The 19636-nt window shown below is 34.6% G+C and overlaps 1 protein-coding gene across 6 annotated transcripts in view; it reads right to left on the bottom strand.

Moving 5' to 3' along the window:
* The window catches only part of PCDH9 (protocadherin 9), a 1077972-nt gene that overhangs the window by 1039337 nt on the left and 18999 nt on the right, over nucleotides 1-19636 (bottom strand). The window contains exon 3 of one of the 6 annotated variants that reach the window (XM_072617061.1): nucleotides 1712-8657. The exons of the other annotated variants lie outside the window; for them this stretch is intronic. Within the exon in view, the coding sequence (XP_072473162.1) occupies nucleotides 8559-8657 (99 nt within the window). The 3' untranslated portion in view covers nucleotides 1712-8558. Of the gene's footprint in view, nucleotides 1-1711; nucleotides 8658-19636 lie in introns of those variants that run through there. 6 annotated transcript variants of the gene reach the window in all.

Below are 19636 nucleotides of genomic sequence, written 5' to 3'. Positions count from 1 at the left end.
TTGTTTTTAAACTCAAAGATATCTTCTGGTCTCCAAGCTCTGTCTAACTGCACCACTTAGCCACCCACTAATACCCATTAGAGGATATGGAAGCCCAAGGAAGATAATTGATCTGCTTAAGACTTCATAATTACAGACAGCTAGATGGCGCAGTAGATAGAGCAGGGCCCTAAAGTCAGGAGGACCTGAGTTCAAATTCCACCTCAGACACTGGCTGGATGCCCTAGGGCAAGTCACTTAATCACTATTCCCCCACCCAAAGGAACAAAAACAAACAACCCCACCCATTGGCAGCAATGCCCAGAGGAAAGCCTCTAAATCCTGGGTAAAGTTTTCTTTCCATAGTACTTCACCATCTCCTTTATAAAGAGAATGTCTCCATCCCCAAAATACTATTCCCTAACACTGTACTAGCCCTGATGAATGATTAGATATTCCACTGTGAATTACATTCACAAAGACTACATCTACACAGAAAATATAGTGGAAATTGATGTATTTTTAAATAATAAAATTTTTAAAAGTCTCTGGGGAAAAAAGTTTTCACCCCCATTGGATAATGTAGTTTAATAGTATATATTAATCACATTCAATGGATATCTGTTGAAACAAAAAAAGTTCTTATTTTCTGATATTTCTCAATCAAAATTGTAATTATTTTCCCCAAACCAAATGTGTATATGGTAGCAGGTGTGTGTGTGGTTGAGTCTGGACCTGTGATTTCCTAGGCACAGGGAATTTTCAGTGTGGGAACTCCAATCACCATGCAGATTGACATAGTATCTATACTACTAGATTTAGAGAGTGGCCTGAATACTAAGAGGTTGAGTGGCTTACCTAGGATCACACAATTTGTATGTATCTGAAAAAGAGTCACACATTCAGAATTCTAAAGGGCTCTCGAAGCCATCTAGTATAGCCTCCTCAATTTATAGATAGGTAAGAGAGGTCCAGAGAGGATCCGCTATTTGCCCAGTAGCTAACTTAGTGTTTAAGGCAAGATCTGAACCCAAACTTCCTTATCCCAAGGCTGGCACTTTATTCACTCACTGTACCATCCTGCCATACACACACACACGCATGCACACACACACACACACACACACCCTTACCTAAATGTGAATAGCAAAAAAAATTACAATATTCAAATTATTCAATGTAAAACATCATATAATACTAAAGTTAGAGCTACATATTAGAAAAGACTTTTCTAGGAAGAAGCAAAAATTCCTATATTTAATTCTGGCTTTTATCAGTTAGCATCCTCTGGCTTTTTTGTAAAAATGGCAATAATGATACTTACCTAACTCACTGAGATATAGCAAAGATTGCTTAATATTCATCCATCTCTTTGAAAATGAAAGTACCATACAGAGAAATGATGTGATGGTGATGATGATGATGATAATGAACCATCTTGTAAATAGGAAAATGCAGGCAGCATAAGTGTAAGAGATCATATATCTTATCTTGAAACAATGAGGAGAAAATGGAACCCATCTATTGCTGGATGGCATGAAAATGCGAAACAATTTCATATAATGAATTAAAGTGGCAAAATATATATTTAGAATCATTTTAGTTAAACTGTAGAAAAGTACCTCCTTATCTCTGCTACTTAACACAGACAAGCCAGCCTACCTCCTGTTGGTCCTCAGTATTGACTACTTCAATATTCTTTTCCATTACAAAGATGAAAAACCAAAATGTGTTCTCTCTTGATTGTAGCATCACAGCATCAGTGCAGACTGTAAGGACTTGATTCAACTGAGTTTGTTGAGAGAGAGTTTCTAAATTGTCATTTTAATTCGACAACCCTTTCTAGACAAACAATAGAGCAGGTGCATAAGGCAACTAAGATGGAGATGAACATATATGGTCAACTGGGATTTTTTTTTTCTTTTGGTTTTCATATCTTAAGGTATTTTCTTTTTCAGCCAATCTAAAAAGTAGATAACTAATTAATATGCTTGGCAGCTGTATTTTCTATATGATAAGTTTATGGCTCCTCTATTTCCAATAATTGAGAAATACTTGTTTTGTGTTTTATTGTATGTGTTTATTTCTTGATAGGAGATAAGTCTTCATTCTGTTAAGATTATTACAACAGGCAAGCTATAATTGGGGTGATCCTTTAGCTTAGTTCTGAATAAGTTCAATGAATAAGAGTAAAGACTAGGATCTGTTAAGACTAACTACATAAGTCATAGACCTAAAACAATGTGTGGACCAGGCAGTATACCACCTTAAAAAAAATTAGGACACAATGGCTTTTATCATGTATTTTGCTTCAAAATTCTGCAGTATCCCTTAAATGATGGGGAAGGAGGAGCCAATCTTTTATAAGTACTGTAATATAAATTTTCTCAGTGGTTGACTAAAATATATCATTTTAAGAAGTCAAAACTGAAATACTTAACTTGAAATATCTGCGATTTTCATTATGACTTTTTAAATTTTTTAAAATTATGTTTCAAATTAGTTATGACTGGATCATAGGATTTAAGCCTGGAGATTTTTCTCTTTTCTACTTTTTTCTTTTTCCCCAAACCCTCTGAGAAACCCTGAGATCCCTTCCATGTCTTTTGTTAAGCAGAAGGTGACAGAATTTAGAGCTAGAATGAACCTCAAATAACATCTATATGCTCAAGTCCAATCAGCTCTCCCTTGCCCCCGTTTATTGATCAGTAAATGAGCAAAAGAAAAGGCACGTGACCTGTGCAGGTTCCCATGCAGGATTGAAAACCATGCCCCGTGATTCCAAACTCTAGGCTCTGTCCAAAGAGTTCTCTGATAATGGCCCTCCATAATCCCCCACACCTCTAATTGGATGAGCTCCTTTTACTCTTCCTGTCAAAATGTGTGTATAATGGCAAGCTTAGGTTACAGGGAAATCACTCATTTATCTTCTCTACCCATGATCCAAGAGATAAAAGCAATTTTGGGGAGGTGGGAGGACAGCATTCCAATTAAAAGAGTATTTTACCATAGGTATGCTGAAAAGATTGCACTACACGTAGGACATTGAGGTCTTGCTCTCTCCTCTGTTCTCCCCACCCCACTTCCCTTAGAGGAAATAAAACACCTGTGTGTACATCCCTCTAGATAGGAATCTGCTTCCTATTTACTATATGATGCAGCTCTTTAAATCATCAGAGAATCTATATGACTTAGCTGAGGGAACAGTGGAGTTTACCCCATTTAACAACAGATTTTCACCAAAAAAAAATTCAACACAAAGCCTCGACATTGTACAAAACAACTTCTGAAACTTTATTGTGAATTTTCAAGTACATTTAGTAGAGGATCTTATCCTTAATATCATTAATTAAAAATAAATTTGAAATAAATTCACACACTAGTTTTGTTTTGTTTTTTAAAGCAAAGATCATTACAGACTTTTGAAGTCACAATATATACATTTATATGAGTGCAATAAGCTTCCAAATACATTAGGTATATATCTGTTTAAATAAATAGTAGGACTTTTAATTATACATGTGTGAGAGGCATACTGTTTACATCAAAAATGTTTTTACAAAATAGAGCAAAAACGGAAATACATTTTGGATTTACAACTACTTTAATACTTTATGAATCCAATACTTAATTGAAATTATAGTATACAAAGGTCCATTTTATTGAGGACAATTTAATTTCCTGTCCAACACTGTTCAAAAAAATATAGATTTAAGATGCATTACTATACATATTAGTGAAATTTCATCAACTCAAGTCACGAGCATATGGAAAAATATTCTAAAATTATTAACAATATTATTTTTCTTGATAAATTATGCATGTAACTTGTAGAATATATTTCCTGCTATTAAAGACTACTGAAATGCATTGCCTGATTCTAGAGTCAATTTCAATAATGAAAAGATGTTGCTGTGTTGAACTTCTTAAATAATTCCTACCATTTAATAAGACTTTTTATGAATCTTAGAACTTTTAGTGATCGGTTTTCAACTTGGGGGAGAATGTCCCTTTAATGGGTTAAGACTATACTTATATATGAAACCTTACTATGAATCCCTAGAATCCAGTTCATACATACAGAAGAACAAGAGATTATATCATATTGTGAATACTAACTACTGAGTAATAACATTATAGGAAAATGTCACATCAAGTGTTTTATACTTATGGATTACTCACACACTATATCACAATAAGGGAAATAGTTTTCTAAGAAAACAAATTTCTTTACCACATTTCATCATCTTTTGAGTATAATCATACAGTGACAAATCATTTTTGGTAGCTCAAATGCATGAAGGATGGAACATATTTTACAAAAGCAAAAAATGAAAGGGAATTGCCAGATGCTTAAAAAATGAAGTCTGGAATAAACATGAAAATAAATGTAGTTCTTTTCTACACTGCACCCGAAAAAACCAAGAGTCTAGCATTAAGTGGGGAAAAGGGGGATTTCAAAGAACATATACAAAACAAAAAACCCAACACTATAATAAATGCAAAGTTACATTTTGCACCAAAATAGTGCACAGTAGGGTTATTTGACTCAAGCCTGCATATCTTGCTATGTGTTTTGTGAACAAGCTTCACAAGTGGCAAAAGACACCAGTTTTTCCATATATAATGACTAAGAAAAAAACAGAACGTTGAAATCTAGTGTATGTATACTGTAGCCCTATTTTAAAATGCTTCATATGTTAACATATCTATGTTTTTTAAATACAGTTTCTCTTTACTAATATATGGCAAGAAAGCAGGCTAATTCTCACATACCTCTCTAGACCTTGCCTCCCATGACTATAATGGAACACTATACCTCAAGTTCCCAAGTCAGTCTTTGCAGTCATATTAAATTAGGTCTTTTGTTGGTGAGAATAAAAGAGCTTTTGCTTCCAGTAAGAACTGATTTTGATAGTAGGACATGACACAAAGGACATACACAAACTCATACTTAATCTATTTTTGGCTGGGCCCATAAACCTATATAACTATGCTGCTTTTTCTTGCTAATAGCAGTATCATCTGTCTCTGGCTATCAGTCAGATAGAAATGTCATCAGAGCTATTAACATTCAGTTTATGCTAGGAAGAAATGCACTGACCTACATAGAGCAGGAAAAAAGTTCACTTCTCCTGCCCACTTTAGGCATTAGGATATTTTTTGGTGGGATGAAATTAAATATTACTTATTTCTTGCCATGTAAATGGAAATAGGGGTCTATAATGAACACGTGATATTGTCCAAAGATCTCTGAGCTTTAAACTTTGAACTACAGAAAAGCAACAAACTAAAAATGTATATACAAAGACATACATTCAATCATGAGACAACAGACATTCTATTGATTCAATAAAAAGAAGCGTCAAAAAATTCCTTTAAAACACAGTATTATTCCTAACTTTTGGGATAGATTAAGAACTAAGGGGTTTTAATATGGTTCCCAAACCTGCAAACATCCCCAACCAGGTGAACAGAAACCATTAAAACACATTGAAGGAATTGCTAATCCCTTCCTAACTTTTTGATTTGCATCACTACAAATAATGGGATTTACCAAACTCCTAAAGGTGTCTTAGAACACCATCCAAATATTTAGGAATGATCACCAATCCCTGATATTTAAACTCACACACTAACTGATCAATGGGTTTGTGATTCTCCCTTTCCTAAGTCATCATTTCCATTTTGGAAGAGGTTCCCATTCTTTTTTGGTACAGCAAAACCAAGGCTTTGGTTGACTATTTTTATTCCAACAGAATCTTGAAAGGGCTGAATTTTAAAAATAGCATTATTTATCAGAACACCCTTGGGCAAAGTAAAATGTATTTGCAAAAGTGCTGTTGAATGCAGTCATTTTAATACTGCCACAATGCACTTTTGGAAAACTGCTCCTGATTTGCGGTAACAAACTGTGACTGTTCTCAAAAGCATTTTGTGGCGGCAAAAAAGCCACTGATTAAAGGAAACTACAACAACAAACACTAAGCCATTTACTAAGCTGCATTACAATTTGGAGACCAGAGCAGCATCCAACAGGTTCAGCAGTCAACACCCCTTTTGAGAACCTAGGCAACCTTGCAAGAACAAGAATTAGGGAAAACTTCAATTCCTAATAAAGGGAGGCCCAAATGATAACTTTAGCTATTAAAAGCATACATGTCACTTACAGTATAAAAATGTTACTGCAGACTTCATAACCAAAAAAATATTTGGGTACGTATTAGTTTATTGACTAGGGGAAGAAGATAAGTCCAAAACTGGATAGAGTAGGTTCAAATATATTTGGTCAAAGGCATCTCTGAAAACAGATTTTTATATATATGTAAAATATACACACATATGTATACATTCGTACATAGATCTGTTTTAAAAACTTTTAACATGTGATTATTTGCGTTATCTGTTACCTATTTTTCCTAAGTTGGACATTAGCTAAAATCTACAGGGATGTGTGTTTGTGTGTGTGTGCATGTATTCCTTTAAATGTAGCTAAGCAAGACAAGGTTTGGGGACAAAATAGGAAATGTATTTATATACACATATACATATATAATGCATATTATTGTATGGTGTTGAACAGGGTTGATTCTTAAATTTATTCAAATGAGAACAAGAAATGATTTTTGTCCTTGGATGATATAAGTGCTTGTGACAGCTTTAGTGACACAGTTACATTCCACTGGGCCTTTCACACACTCACTTGAAGACTTGTTTGTGCATGGATTAGTAGCAGTTGCCAATTCGCCTGGGCTCCCATCTCACCACAGAGAAACCACTAGAAACTTTTCCCCCTTAGGTGCAGTTTTGTCCAATTTCATTAATCCTCTTATTCTATCCCCAAACTGCATAGACTTGATATATAAGGATATATAAAAGACCTGGATTGTTGTTCTGGGTGGGTGAGTGGGGGTGGGGAGGGGAGAACCTAAAAAGTCTCTGCTTCTCTGCTTTCCTCAAGGCAGATATTTACCATGCTTAGACTATCACAGTTGGCTCCTGCAATGTCCATTTGGATGGAGCCTGCCTGTCAAAATCATAACCAATGGGCATAATGTCACTATAAATTATCACCAACATTCAGAACGTCAATGCAAAATTAATCTCGTCTCTCTCACAGCCTTGCCTGTTTAGTCCCTAGACAAAGGCAGACCTCCAGCTGTATTTTAAGAAATCTAAAAAAACCAAATCAACACATCGTGTAGGGCAGCAGCTTCATTCACTTATGCATGTCAGGTTTTTGGTTTTTCAACCCCCAAGTGGGAACTCTATCACATGATCGCAACCTATTGTGAAACTGAACAGCTTGGCATTCTTCCACATGAATCCGTTAGAGAGAGATGACTAAAAAGTGTTTACTTTGGGGGCTGCTCTAGTTAAATGTGAGATCATTCATAAAGAGTATTATATCTTTGTTAAATGCTTATATAATTTTAACTTAAGCAGGCCCACAGAATAAACACATGCACACTCCTGAAGATTTTCTGTCTTGTCATTCATCTCATTGGATCCAAAGTCAATGTATCTACATATCTTCATTCTCATAACCAAGAACACAGATTTTGTGCTTGATTACCTTGATGAATCAGACTGTAAGACCTGTTTTTTTTCCTAATTCATGTAATATAGTGGGTGAACTTAACTAACCAAAACTCTGACATCAAAAAGGGAGACCTTTACAAAAAAGTCCTATTTACTAATTAACAGAAACGAGGTTTACTTAAATTTATCAACATATTTGACAGAACTCTTTAATTAGAATAACAGCAATCTTTCTTCCTATTTAAGCTGATAGGGAATTTTCACTAAGGAAAAAAGCAAGATCTTCTCAGGTCCCCTTTGTAAGTCCCCCCTCCAAAAAAACCCAAAACCTAAGTAAATAAGTAGTCACATTTAAGCAATACACGCTTTTAAGATATACACATATGCAAATCTATATGCAAATATGTGGATACTAAAAATTAAAAGGTTTTGTGTGCCCCTTGAGGCAACATCTTTTTTTTTTTTTTAATTCTCTAGGAACTTTGTAGAATTGATGCTCAGAATAGCAGTCATAAACCTGGTTACATGATCCACATGCACTGAACACATCTCTGACAAGTATGTTAACATATTGTTCTCTGAATCAATTTCATCTGCCCATGGGCATAGTGCACACTGTTTCGACAACACTCAGTTAATTTCATTTTAAGGATTTGCACTGAAGATAACCTATATAACATTTTGTACAAATTGCATTGAAAACTTAACGTGAAACTATTCAAATACTACAAATACCACATTCTTTACTGTCTACAGTACTGAAAGTGTTCTGTCTCCTTCTTGGGATAACAGCAGAAACTTAATATGTGGTTGCCATACTCTAAAACAGAAGAAACTTAGGAAAAATAACTTAGCATACTTACAAAATTCTGCAAAACAGCTAGAAGCCTGTTTGTGGTAATTGGTGACAAAGTTTAAGAAAAATCCACTATTTTTTTTAAAGGCTAAGATGCTAAAACCTTGTTCATATAGAATATTTTGTGTATATTTCAAAATATACAAGAGTTTACAAACTCTTAGAGTAAAAACTGTGAACATCACAGAAAAGTTGGGGGAAGGCCCATGCTGATCTTAGCTGGCAAGTTTGTGCAGAGGTGGATGGTTGCTGGCACTTCTGACCCATTCAGGAGTAGAGGCTAGAATAAAGATTTGGGGAAAAAAAAGTGAAAGCATCATTCTAGGCTAACTGGAAAAGTGAGAATTATTTGTTATATGCAAGTTGCCCCCTTGCTACAACTACTTATGATAGATACTTGGCATAAAATAAAAGATTGAGACAATCACTGAAATCCAGTATGATTGCTCTGAAATAGCGAAAAAACTGTCCTATGATAATTTAATGTGCTTCAAATTACCAAAGGTAGGAAGTTTTGCCTCAATCCAATATACTCTGTCAGTTCCAAAAGACCGATTTTTAATGTATTGCCTGTAAAGAATACCGGGTTTGAGCATATAAAACAGATAGCGAACTACAATTTTTAATATAGTCTGTTATCTAACTGTGGACTAGGTAGATTTAATGCAGAATGGGGATGGACATTTTTAACTATGTGAAACCTACAGCAAAAAGTCAAAGCATGACTTTTAGGTTATATCTCATTAGAAGGTTCTGATTTCAGCAGTGCTTTGTATCAATGATCATTTCAATTTTAATTGGGAATCAAAGCCAAGCAATTATCTTCAGAAATGTGTTATTATTATTATTTTGAATCAGTGTGGGTATGCTCCACATCATTAAAGCTTGTTGTCTTGTTTGCCTATGACCCCATAGATAAGAGTGGTTAGATTGATGGACTTGGGAATCAAGAAGATTTAGGTTACAAAGTCTTAATATAACACTGGCTGGGTGAAAACAGGAAAACTTCTAAGTCTACGAATTATGGACAGATTGGGAACCAAGTTCCCACTGATGAAATACTTGATGTATTGAACACTATCTGTAGTACCACAAGTTTAGGATATGATACTAGAAAGTGGAATAATAAATTTTCATAATGGGCAAAAACAACTGTAAAATTGGAGGGGAGTTTACTCAATGAGTAAGTGGGTAGAGGAATTTTAAAACTGGTTTCTAACCTAAGTAAAATATCATTTTCTAAAAAAGAAAATGTAATAGTAGCAAACTTAATATTAACTTTATTTTGACAGAAATCAAAACGTTTTCTTTTAGGACAACTCTTCACTCTGAATGAACTGTGAACCTCTTAAAACCACTGAAAAAACCAATCTAGAAATTACCTTTTAGACAGTTAGGTTTTGGCTATGTTTTAAAAGGGGGAATATTTTTTCAATATTTTCCACGAATCAAGTTTAAAATAAGCACACAGGAGTGGTTTTCTGTACTCTCTATAAGAACACTTCTGGATACTTATAATACTTCTAAGGGACTGTGTTGTGCATGGACGTATTTTCTTGATATTACTTGAAAGGGAGGTTCTTTCAAAATGAAGATCTTCTAATATCCTTTTAGATGTACAAATCAGTAGACTAAAAATCTCTTGCCAGACAATAGGATTGGAAGCAATTGTCTTGTATTCATTTATCTACAAACATCTGATTCCCAATCAGATTGCCAGCAGATATAACTTCTTTGTATGGTTACAACAGAGAAATGATTTAATTAATGGAATAGCTTTATTCACTAAACTGTCTCCAGAATGGCTGTCCCTGGCAATGCTATAAAAACAACTGCTCCATGCAATTATCAATCTTAATATGTTCATCTTTCCCACCTTGCTAAATGTTTCTTCTTCATCCCATTCCATTAATTACACCACACAACTGATAATACATTGACCTTGAGTACTTAATAGAATCCTTTTGAAATTGTATAATCAAAAAAGGAAATGATTTTACACTGAAACTTTCCAGTCTTAATCTCAATAAATTCTAGTTTATACTAAGATTCACTCTTTTTTCCAATAACAAAATGAGGAATATTTTGTTTCTATGGACAAAAGATAATACTGTTATGAAAAAGATGAACATGGATAGTTAATATAAATTGTACAGTAACTCTTAAAAATATCGTAATCCTTACTCATTTGGAAAGGAATATCTGGATAGTTTTTAGAAATTTTAAAATTTTAATTTTAAATTAATCAGTTAGACTATATGATCACAGATTTAGACCTTACAGATAACCTAGTTCAACTTTCCCATGTTATCAATGATGAAAAAGAGACCCACAAAAAGGCAAAAAGACTTGCCTGAGGTCAAACAGGGAGTATGTGATAGATCTGAGATATATACAAACTAAACAGAATGGGATCTTTTGATGGATCCATTATATTGTTTGCCTGGAAATGATTAAAAGAAGTGTCTAATATAATTTCCCAAACCTTATGGTTTTAAGGAATTTATTTGGGAAAGACTATTACAATGCATATGGTATGTGTCATGATTACAATCTAAAAGTCTCATGGGGAAGATTTCCCTAGAGTTACAGCTTTCATTGGAAAATGATTCCGTGAAAGGAGTAGGAAGTATATGAAGAAAACACGTACGAAGTGTCCCAAAAATTTTTGTACAGTTTAAAGTTTTAATAGCTCGACCCTGAACGTACACGTTAGGGACAGCCTGTATAAAAAGGAAGATGCCATTCCTTTGACTGCCTGAGTACAGTATCTTTCTCTTTTCCTTAATTAGGAATCTCTCAGTTTGGTGGAACTCTTTGGAAATAAAGGCATTAAATGAGAAAAGGGATCTATTCATTAGAAATAAGAATATTAATTCACATTCAAAAAAATAATTTAAGGTTTCACAAAATGCATCCTGCCACAATAACCCTATTGAGGAAGGTAGTACCATCCTTTTAAAAGTGAGGAAACAGGCTCAGAAAGGTTCAGAGATTTGTCCCAGAATACAAACCCAATAAATGGAGACACTGGGATTAAAACAATTTCATTGTTCTTTTCACTGTACCCCACTGCTTCCCAAACACTGGAATCTACACCTGATTGTGAAATATTTGAATGTAATATACTGAAAAACTGTTTAAATATCAATTAGAGGAGAAATACCCCCAAGCTAAGCAGAATGCTAGATTCCATTTCTATAGCACTTTAAGGTTTGCCAAACACTTTGCCTAAACTAACTTCACTAAATTCAAGGGTGGGTTACCTTACTGTATGTGTGTGTGTATATTTAATGAAACAACTCCTACTCAAGAAGCATTAGTAGCTTACTCCTCATCATATGACTATAAAGCGGTCAGAATCAGACCCATGTCTCCTCACTCCAGACCCAAAGCTCTTTCGAGGAGGTTGTTTCCCATGTTTCTCAATGCTTTTCTATTCTGTAGCTTCATCACAATTCAGAATCCCAGTCTCTTCTTTAAAAGGAAAAAACTCACCCATCTTTTTAGAAGTGGATTTGAACATGGGAAACAGGAACAAGGAAAATCTGACTTGAATATGCTTTGCTCCTCTAATTTTTCCCTAGATACGTCTATTTCTACATTTCTTCAATTGGCTAAGAGTTAACTTCCCTTGTGGATGATTTCTTCTACCCATAGAAGACATAGAAAATTGGGGAAAATTTTTGAAATAAAAAATTTGTCATATTTTCCCCCAAATATGGTGCTTATCTTTTTTATATGAGATTTCATTCAATTCTATTTATGTTAATTTTCCACAGTAACATTTTTTCCCCAAAGACATAAGTATATATTTGAAAGAACAATTTTAGCAAAAAAATAATATCAAAAAATGGTTCTTACAGTATAGGAGTCATGGACCCTTTTATCAGTCTAGTAAAGCTGATGGACTCCTTTCTTTGAATAATATTTTTAAATGTATAGAATAAATTACATTGGATTACCAAAGAATCCAATTCTCCTGAAATACAGCTATTGATTTTTTCATCATTGCTATTAGGGCAGCCAGGTGGTGGAGTGAATACAGCACCAGCCCTTAAGTAAAGAAGACCTGAATTCTAATCCAACCTTGGACACTTAACTAGCTATGCGACTCTGGGCAAGTCATTTAACCCTGATTGCTTCCTTCTCCTCCCCCCAAAAAGAATCCCTGCTATCATCTATGCTTTTTGGTCAATTTACTAACAGACTATATTGGCCAACCACTGAACTGATGCTTCACAGAAGAGATAGGGCAGATTGCTTAAATGGCTCCACTGTGGAAGAGACCACCTCATGGACAGACCTGGCCTATGATCATAGCATAAATAGGGCTACTTTTTTGACAATTACCTGGCAAATCCAGACTAAAATGTGGCCCAAAATGATTATTCAGTACTAGACGTTCGGGTGCCTTTGTTTAACATTCAGTTATTTGTTGAGCTAATCTAAATAAACCCAAGAACTGAATTTCTCCCTCTCTACATGAATTTGTCCCCTGTAGATAATCAGAGTAACTCTTCTCTAACACAGATAAAACAAAATCCTTTCTCTTCTTCAGAAACAGGTTTTTCATATCTCAGTTATCTAGATCATTTCTTCAACTGTCTTCTTCCTATTGCCCTTGCAGACAGAGGTTAGCTGAAAGTGAAATAACTTTTGTAATTCAGTTAGCCCTCTCTGACTTCAAAACTGCAAACACACATCCCAACCCCAAAATCATGCCTTTGCCTGCTCAGTGGCAATCCAGTCTGTGTTTTCTTTACTGTATATAGGAAATAAGAGCTGAAATTCCCCAGTCTCTGTGAAATGGTCAAACTACTAAAGGTGATTTCATTTGGGAAAAATATTGTAATCCAACAAAAGAAACAGAACCAAAAGTAAACTTAATTAGCTATAATAACATTATAAGCTACAAAACTACAATAGTTAAAAGAGTGCTTATCTTTAAGCTGATTAGTTTTGGGCTATATTTTTCTCATAAAAAGTACTATCTTCCCTAAACCTTTCCACTGTGGAATAGCAGTAAAAACAGATACATATAAAGATCCAATTTTGTAATAAAAAGCTTTTTTTCCTTCTCTTTATATAGTTAAATTTTCTAATAAAGCATTAAGCATCATTGACTAATTTCATCTTTTTTTTATTTCAAAAAGAGAAGCAAAAATGTGTGTGTGTGTCCAAAAGAGAAATATATTAAACACAAGTTCTCTAAGGAAATAAAGGCATCTCTTGATTATCAGGATTAATGAAGGAAGGTAGTGACAATGGTGACACAAACCAACGAGCAACCCATGAACGATGGTCACTTTGGGCACAAGGCTAATTATAATACATATATATTTACTATGGGCATATAAAGACACCAATTATATTTTGCTTTAGCCAATATAAAAATTAATTTGTAATGTCAGAGCACCCATCAATTTATTGTGGGGATAGGCTATCCAAAAAATGTTGGGTGGCAAGGGGGTAATCTTCCTAGGATTAATGATTTCTCTAGTAATTTTAAAGTGACCAGTCCAAAGTGTGCTTCACAGAATCAGAAATTGTTAACTCTAAATGGGACCTTTAACACTATTTATTTCAACTCCCTAGGTTTACAAATGGGGAAGATGAAGCATGAAAGGAAAAAAAGTTTAATAACAAGGCTACATCATATTTAGAAAGTTGTATGGTTGGTTTAAAATATGTTTTACATACATGATCTCATTTTATCATCAGACCCTATGGGGTAGATAATGCAAATAGTATCCTCACCCCACCTGCTCCCCCTTTTTTTTGAACAGAAGAAAAAACTAAGTTGCAGAAAGTTTAAGTGACTTTTGTAAGGTCACACAGCTAGGCAAAGGCTGAGCCAAGGTTAGGATATTGAAGGAGGATATAAAAAGTCATAGAAATTGGATTACGCCAAAAAAATGTGATTCATAAAAATGACATACTACCAAAAAGTGAAAATATGAGGGAAACATCTGTGCGAATTTCTCAGAAATTATGGTCAGAAACAATCAGTGTACGTATTATTGTTATTGATTTGGCTTCCTTTGGTGCAACAATTCACAAATATGTATTTGTTACTTATGTCAACCATTAGCTGAAAAAAGAATTCCATCAGTTTAGAAAGCATAATAAAATCATTAAAATGGAAGTGTGGATGTGAAGCTTTTCATCCTTTCCTGAGCTCTCTAAGCAAAACGGGCGGTATTGATGCAATTTGTACAGAAACCAGGTGATGTATGTTGAAACACTTTGTGAAATTTGAAAGTGTTTTATAGGTGACAGTGATAACCATCATCGTTCTCATTAGCAGTAGTAGAAGAAGATGTAGAATCACAGAATTATAGCTGGGAGGGATCCTAAGGGTTAGCCCTTTAATTTACAGATGAGGGAAACTGAGGCCTAGAAAGGAGAAATACTTACCCAAGATCATACAAGCTGCAAGGAATCAGAATTAGATGAGGATCTGAATCCATGCCCTCTTACTACAAGGTCAATATCCTTTGTATTGCAGCCTGGTGACCTTCCTGTAACAATTTTGCTAACGTGATCCACAATGTTTCTAGATTCAGAATTAGTTTTTTTTTTCCCCAAAACACCCATATTCACTTAACCCTAAACGTTGTGTTGCCTAAATAGAATTTATCTGATCCCTAAACTAAAATAATGCTTTTACTCCTCTCATAACATATCTCAACACTTAAATAAGTTTAAGTTTTTTAATTCATTTAAAATTATAACATAGACTTAGGAATAATTGTCCAAACAACTACAGAATGGGAGACAAATTTCCCTCAGCACATAGGCACCAGCTTGTAGGTTTATCACAAAAGCTTAATTATAATTAAAATAGCACACTCTTTGGCACAGAACTAGATATTTTTAGATATGTTTATCCAGAAGTGTGCAGGTGGGATCTTATGAACTATATTTCAAAAGTAGAGATTTGAGGTCACATCTCTAAGTTATGTGAAAATGAATTTAAGGTTTCTGATCTACCTATTTGTGAAAAACATTTGTCCATATGCCATAAAGATCTGTACAGTAGTAGCTTTTTGGAAGTTGTTAAGTATCTAAGATAAAAATAACAAACTCTGTCCCATCTTAAATGTTAAGACCAAATATGACATTTTCTTCTGGAATGCAGGATTTATCTAGTCCTAAGGATATGAAACTTCCTAAACTTGAGAAAAATCACAGATGAAAAATGTCCTATTGGCCACCTCTAGAGTCACTGCTTTTTGTCCTGGAAATGAGATGACAAATATTCTCAATCAAGTGGATTTTTAAAAAAGAAAAAAAAATCTGGCAGTGAAGACAGATCTTCAATCCAAGTACAGCCCAACATATCTCCACTTGCCTGGGACATGCTCTCGTATCTCATACTCTGAAAGGATCAAGTTTGCAAAACTTAGTTTTGTAAAAGCTTTCAGCCCAAAATACAGTACATTTCAAAGTGGCTCTTAAACTTTAGACTGTAATTTTCTAGGGATAGAACCTAAATCCCTGTACCTTGTTTGACACAGTTCCTCACCTAATTAGGTAAAATACATGATTTTTAGAAGAACTTTAAAATAAAATTTAAAACAGTACAAACAAAAACACCCTTGTGCCAAGTTCTGATAAACAGCAGTCAAAAACATGGGCTCTTTATGCTAACAATTGTTATTGACTTGACTTCCTTTAGTGATATGTATTTGTCATCTCCATAATTCCCGGTCTCTGTCTGTATCAACCATGAGCTCCCTTCTTACTTTTGAAAGTGATTCTTGATGATACTAAAGATGCCAAAATGTTAGTCTTTACTAAGAAAGAAGATGAAACTCTCCTTGATCTCAGTTCTCCAATGCCTTACAAGGCAGAACAAGTGTGACTAGAATGAAAAACTACATTTGCACCTAAATCTACAAAAGCATGAATTCCAAGCCTGACATTCTTATAATTAGAATAATAGATCTTAGTATTTCACTAACCCACTATGAAATATCATAAGCTTACACACTAAATATAAAAGCTGTTCCTTACACATTGTGAGGAATGATGATATCAATTCAAGAGAATCAGAGAACTCGTTTGTTATATGGAACTTCCCAGGAAAAGTGTGGGGACTAAAGTCAAAAGAGCACTGATATCTGAATAAATATGCCAGTGGATCACGTACTTAATTGAATATTTTATTTTTGGTCATATAACATTTTGGATGTGCTTATAACAAAGGGATTGACTCAGTACTTAGCAGTCAGAGAACATCAGAGGATATAACATTTTAAAAATACAAAGTATATTTCCAAACAAGAAAAAGCATTGCTAGGGAACATGTGATATAATGCCTAATGATACCACATGGTATTATTCAATTGCCAGATTATGGCCCAGACATGAGTGTTCTTAAGTTGGAAAATATTCTTTTCTCTAGTTAAACAAAAGGTAACTCAATGAACCCTAAGCTGTAGTCACTTAGCTTTTAGGATAAAATTCTACTGATTTTCGATGTTGTATGTTAAGTGTGTATCTGTAAATTATTAAAGAATACTTGTGACATGTAGAATATGTAACCAAGAACAAGCATTCCTTCATTTTTCCTAACCTAATTTTCCTATGAAGTCTCAATTGTGATTCCACAGAAAGAAGCTAAAGCTGCGGACAATATTAATTTTATATTTAAATTTGGGAGTGTGATTTTATATTTTCAATTTACCTCATCTTCCTCAGATCAAATCTGGCCTCAGACACTAGCTATGTGATCCTGGGCAAGTCACTTAACCCTGTTTGCCTCGGTTGCCTCATCTGTAAAATGAGCTGGAGAAGGAAATGGCTAACCACTCCAGTATCCATGCTGTTAGAAAACCCTAAGGAGGTCACTAAAAGTCAGACACCACCAAAATGACCAAATGACAATAACAGTCTGATGTGGAGAGTGAAATAATGAGGCTCTCTTCTCAGGACTCCAATCTTACTGAGTTAGGAAGTTGTTCACAGTCCCCCATCCTGTTGGTAGCATCCGTAATATATTCATCCTGACAGTTCTTTCCCTTACTTAGCTTCCCTTCCAAAGGTATAGAGATTTCTTGGTCTAATTCAGTGACATCAAGCTGCAAATGCATCTTTGTTTTAAGTTCATCAAAATCATCTACTTGTACTACAACAACCAAAATATCATGGATTCTCAAAAAAAAAAAAAAATACTGTTGATTCAATTACGTGGTCACATAAACAATGGACAAAGTACCGAATGGTATACTCTGAGGCAAAGATATACATGGATTAGAGCTCCCCATCTAGAATAGGACACCAGCTGAAGAGATGCCTGGTCTCTTTGGAATCTGTTTTCTTTCTGGTTCATACCTTTCTTAGTCTGAGGGAGGGGAAGTATTGTTTTCAAAGGCTTTCCCTCCAGTAGGTTCCAGGCTGCATACACAACAGAGCATCAACAAAAGAATTACTGTCAACAAATACTCTAATTGAGATTAGTGGGTGGAAATGTCAACTAAAGTGAAAAGCCTAATTTGAGGCAGATCTTTAATGAGATCTGACTGGGTCTACTTTTTATTTCATGTTCAAGTTGACTTGACTGGAAAAGAATTTCAAACTTCTCACCTAGACCAAGCCCCAAGTCAGAAACTGTTTCAGTAATATCCATGGCCTGCACAACCTGAAACTATGATGTCTGATTTTCCTTCCAAAATAAGAAGAAAATTCTATTCTGCGCTTTTTATCGTGCTGCTGACTTATTCTTTCATCTGTTTAGTCCTTATTTATTTTGTTTTTAATTTCAAAAATTGTTCAGATACAGCAAGAGTATGATGATCAAATAAAGATAGCTAGATAGATAGCTCTATCTATGTCTAGATTATCTATCTATACCTATCTGCCTATTTATCTGTCTATTCATCCCATTCCATTTCTTTAAAAGTCTGTCAGAACAAGAAAAAGACAATCTCAATTTTGCTTATGGTAGAAATTTGGTAGAGCCCAAGACCAAGCATGTCACATTCTGAGCACTATAACTGGTTTGATTACAGCATGGATGCTATTACTTCAGCAAATAGGCTCTCTAGTCTCTAGAATAATTGGAAACACGAACCAGCAGGTATCGAATGACTCCTACTGTGTTAAAGTACTGACTGAGAAACAGATTCATTCTTTTATATGCAGTTTTGTAATAGGACTAATGTATAAAGAGAAAATGCCCAGATGGGTGGATCAACTGTAGGTGATAGAAAGGCAAGTAAATTATCAACAAATACTAAGAAAAATAAAATAATAACTTCCAAAGTGGCCAGGGAGGTCATTAAAATGGAGATGATTTAGAAATGTAACAGGGAGGCTGAGGTCAAACCAATACGTGCATTTTGTCTATTCAACTTGATCTTGGAGCAAAATTTTGGAGAGTATCCAACAATAAACACTGACTTGAACAGAAAGCACCTTTTTTTCTTTACCAAGTGACAAATCTTCAACTTCTAGGAAACTCTAGCTAAAAAAGAGACAAAGTAAAGCATGAGGTAGTTAACTGGTGAACCAAAGCTTTGAGCTGAAGATGGATCAGAATGGGAATTGGACTGCAAACAGACAGAGGCTCTGCAAACACTGGATATGGTTTTCTGCTAGCCTATTTCAGTCACTGCAGGCACATCCATGTGTACAGATAGGATTACTCTCACTAATGAAATCCTGAAATATGACAGCAAGAGTACATTCTGGATACGGTCATGTTTTTTACTTAATCAGTTCCAAGACTTCTAGCAACTAAATAGAAAAATAACTGAACAGATTATGAATCTGCCAGTAATCAGAGAAAAAAAAAATAACTGTTACCAAGTCCAGGCACTTTATTCTCGAAAAGAGTAGGTCTTCAACCAGAGTATACAGATATACATGCAAGTATGTTACTGATTACCTGAATTCTCAATTGTAATACGTCAGAAAGGAACATCTGTTAAAAACAGAAAACTAATAATAGAATATAAAACTACAGCAATTCAAATCCTTTTAATATGTGGCCAGATAGCCTGAAGTAACTCAAATGTATCAGGGTATCACTGTATTATTAGCAATAGTGACGGTGATTCCCAGTCTTTTTATAAAGTTATAACTGGCTGTTATAAACAAAAACAAAAAAAATATTTTAGAACAATTCAATAAAAATCAGTTTTAAAAGTTTTTCACTTGAAGGCCAAGTGTCAGTTATCTCCAATTCACTTATTCATTACAAGTCCACTGTGTGCAGAACACTGCGTAAAGCCCGAAGGGAGAAAGAGC

The sequence above is a fragment of the Notamacropus eugenii genome, chromosome 6, assembly GCF_028372415.1.
Source record: "Notamacropus eugenii isolate mMacEug1 chromosome 6, mMacEug1.pri_v2, whole genome shotgun sequence".
Classification (NCBI taxonomy): Eukaryota; Metazoa; Chordata; class Mammalia; order Diprotodontia; family Macropodidae; genus Notamacropus; species Notamacropus eugenii.
The sequence above is the reverse complement of the archived record's forward strand: the minus strand, read 5'-3'. Positions and strand labels throughout refer to the sequence as shown.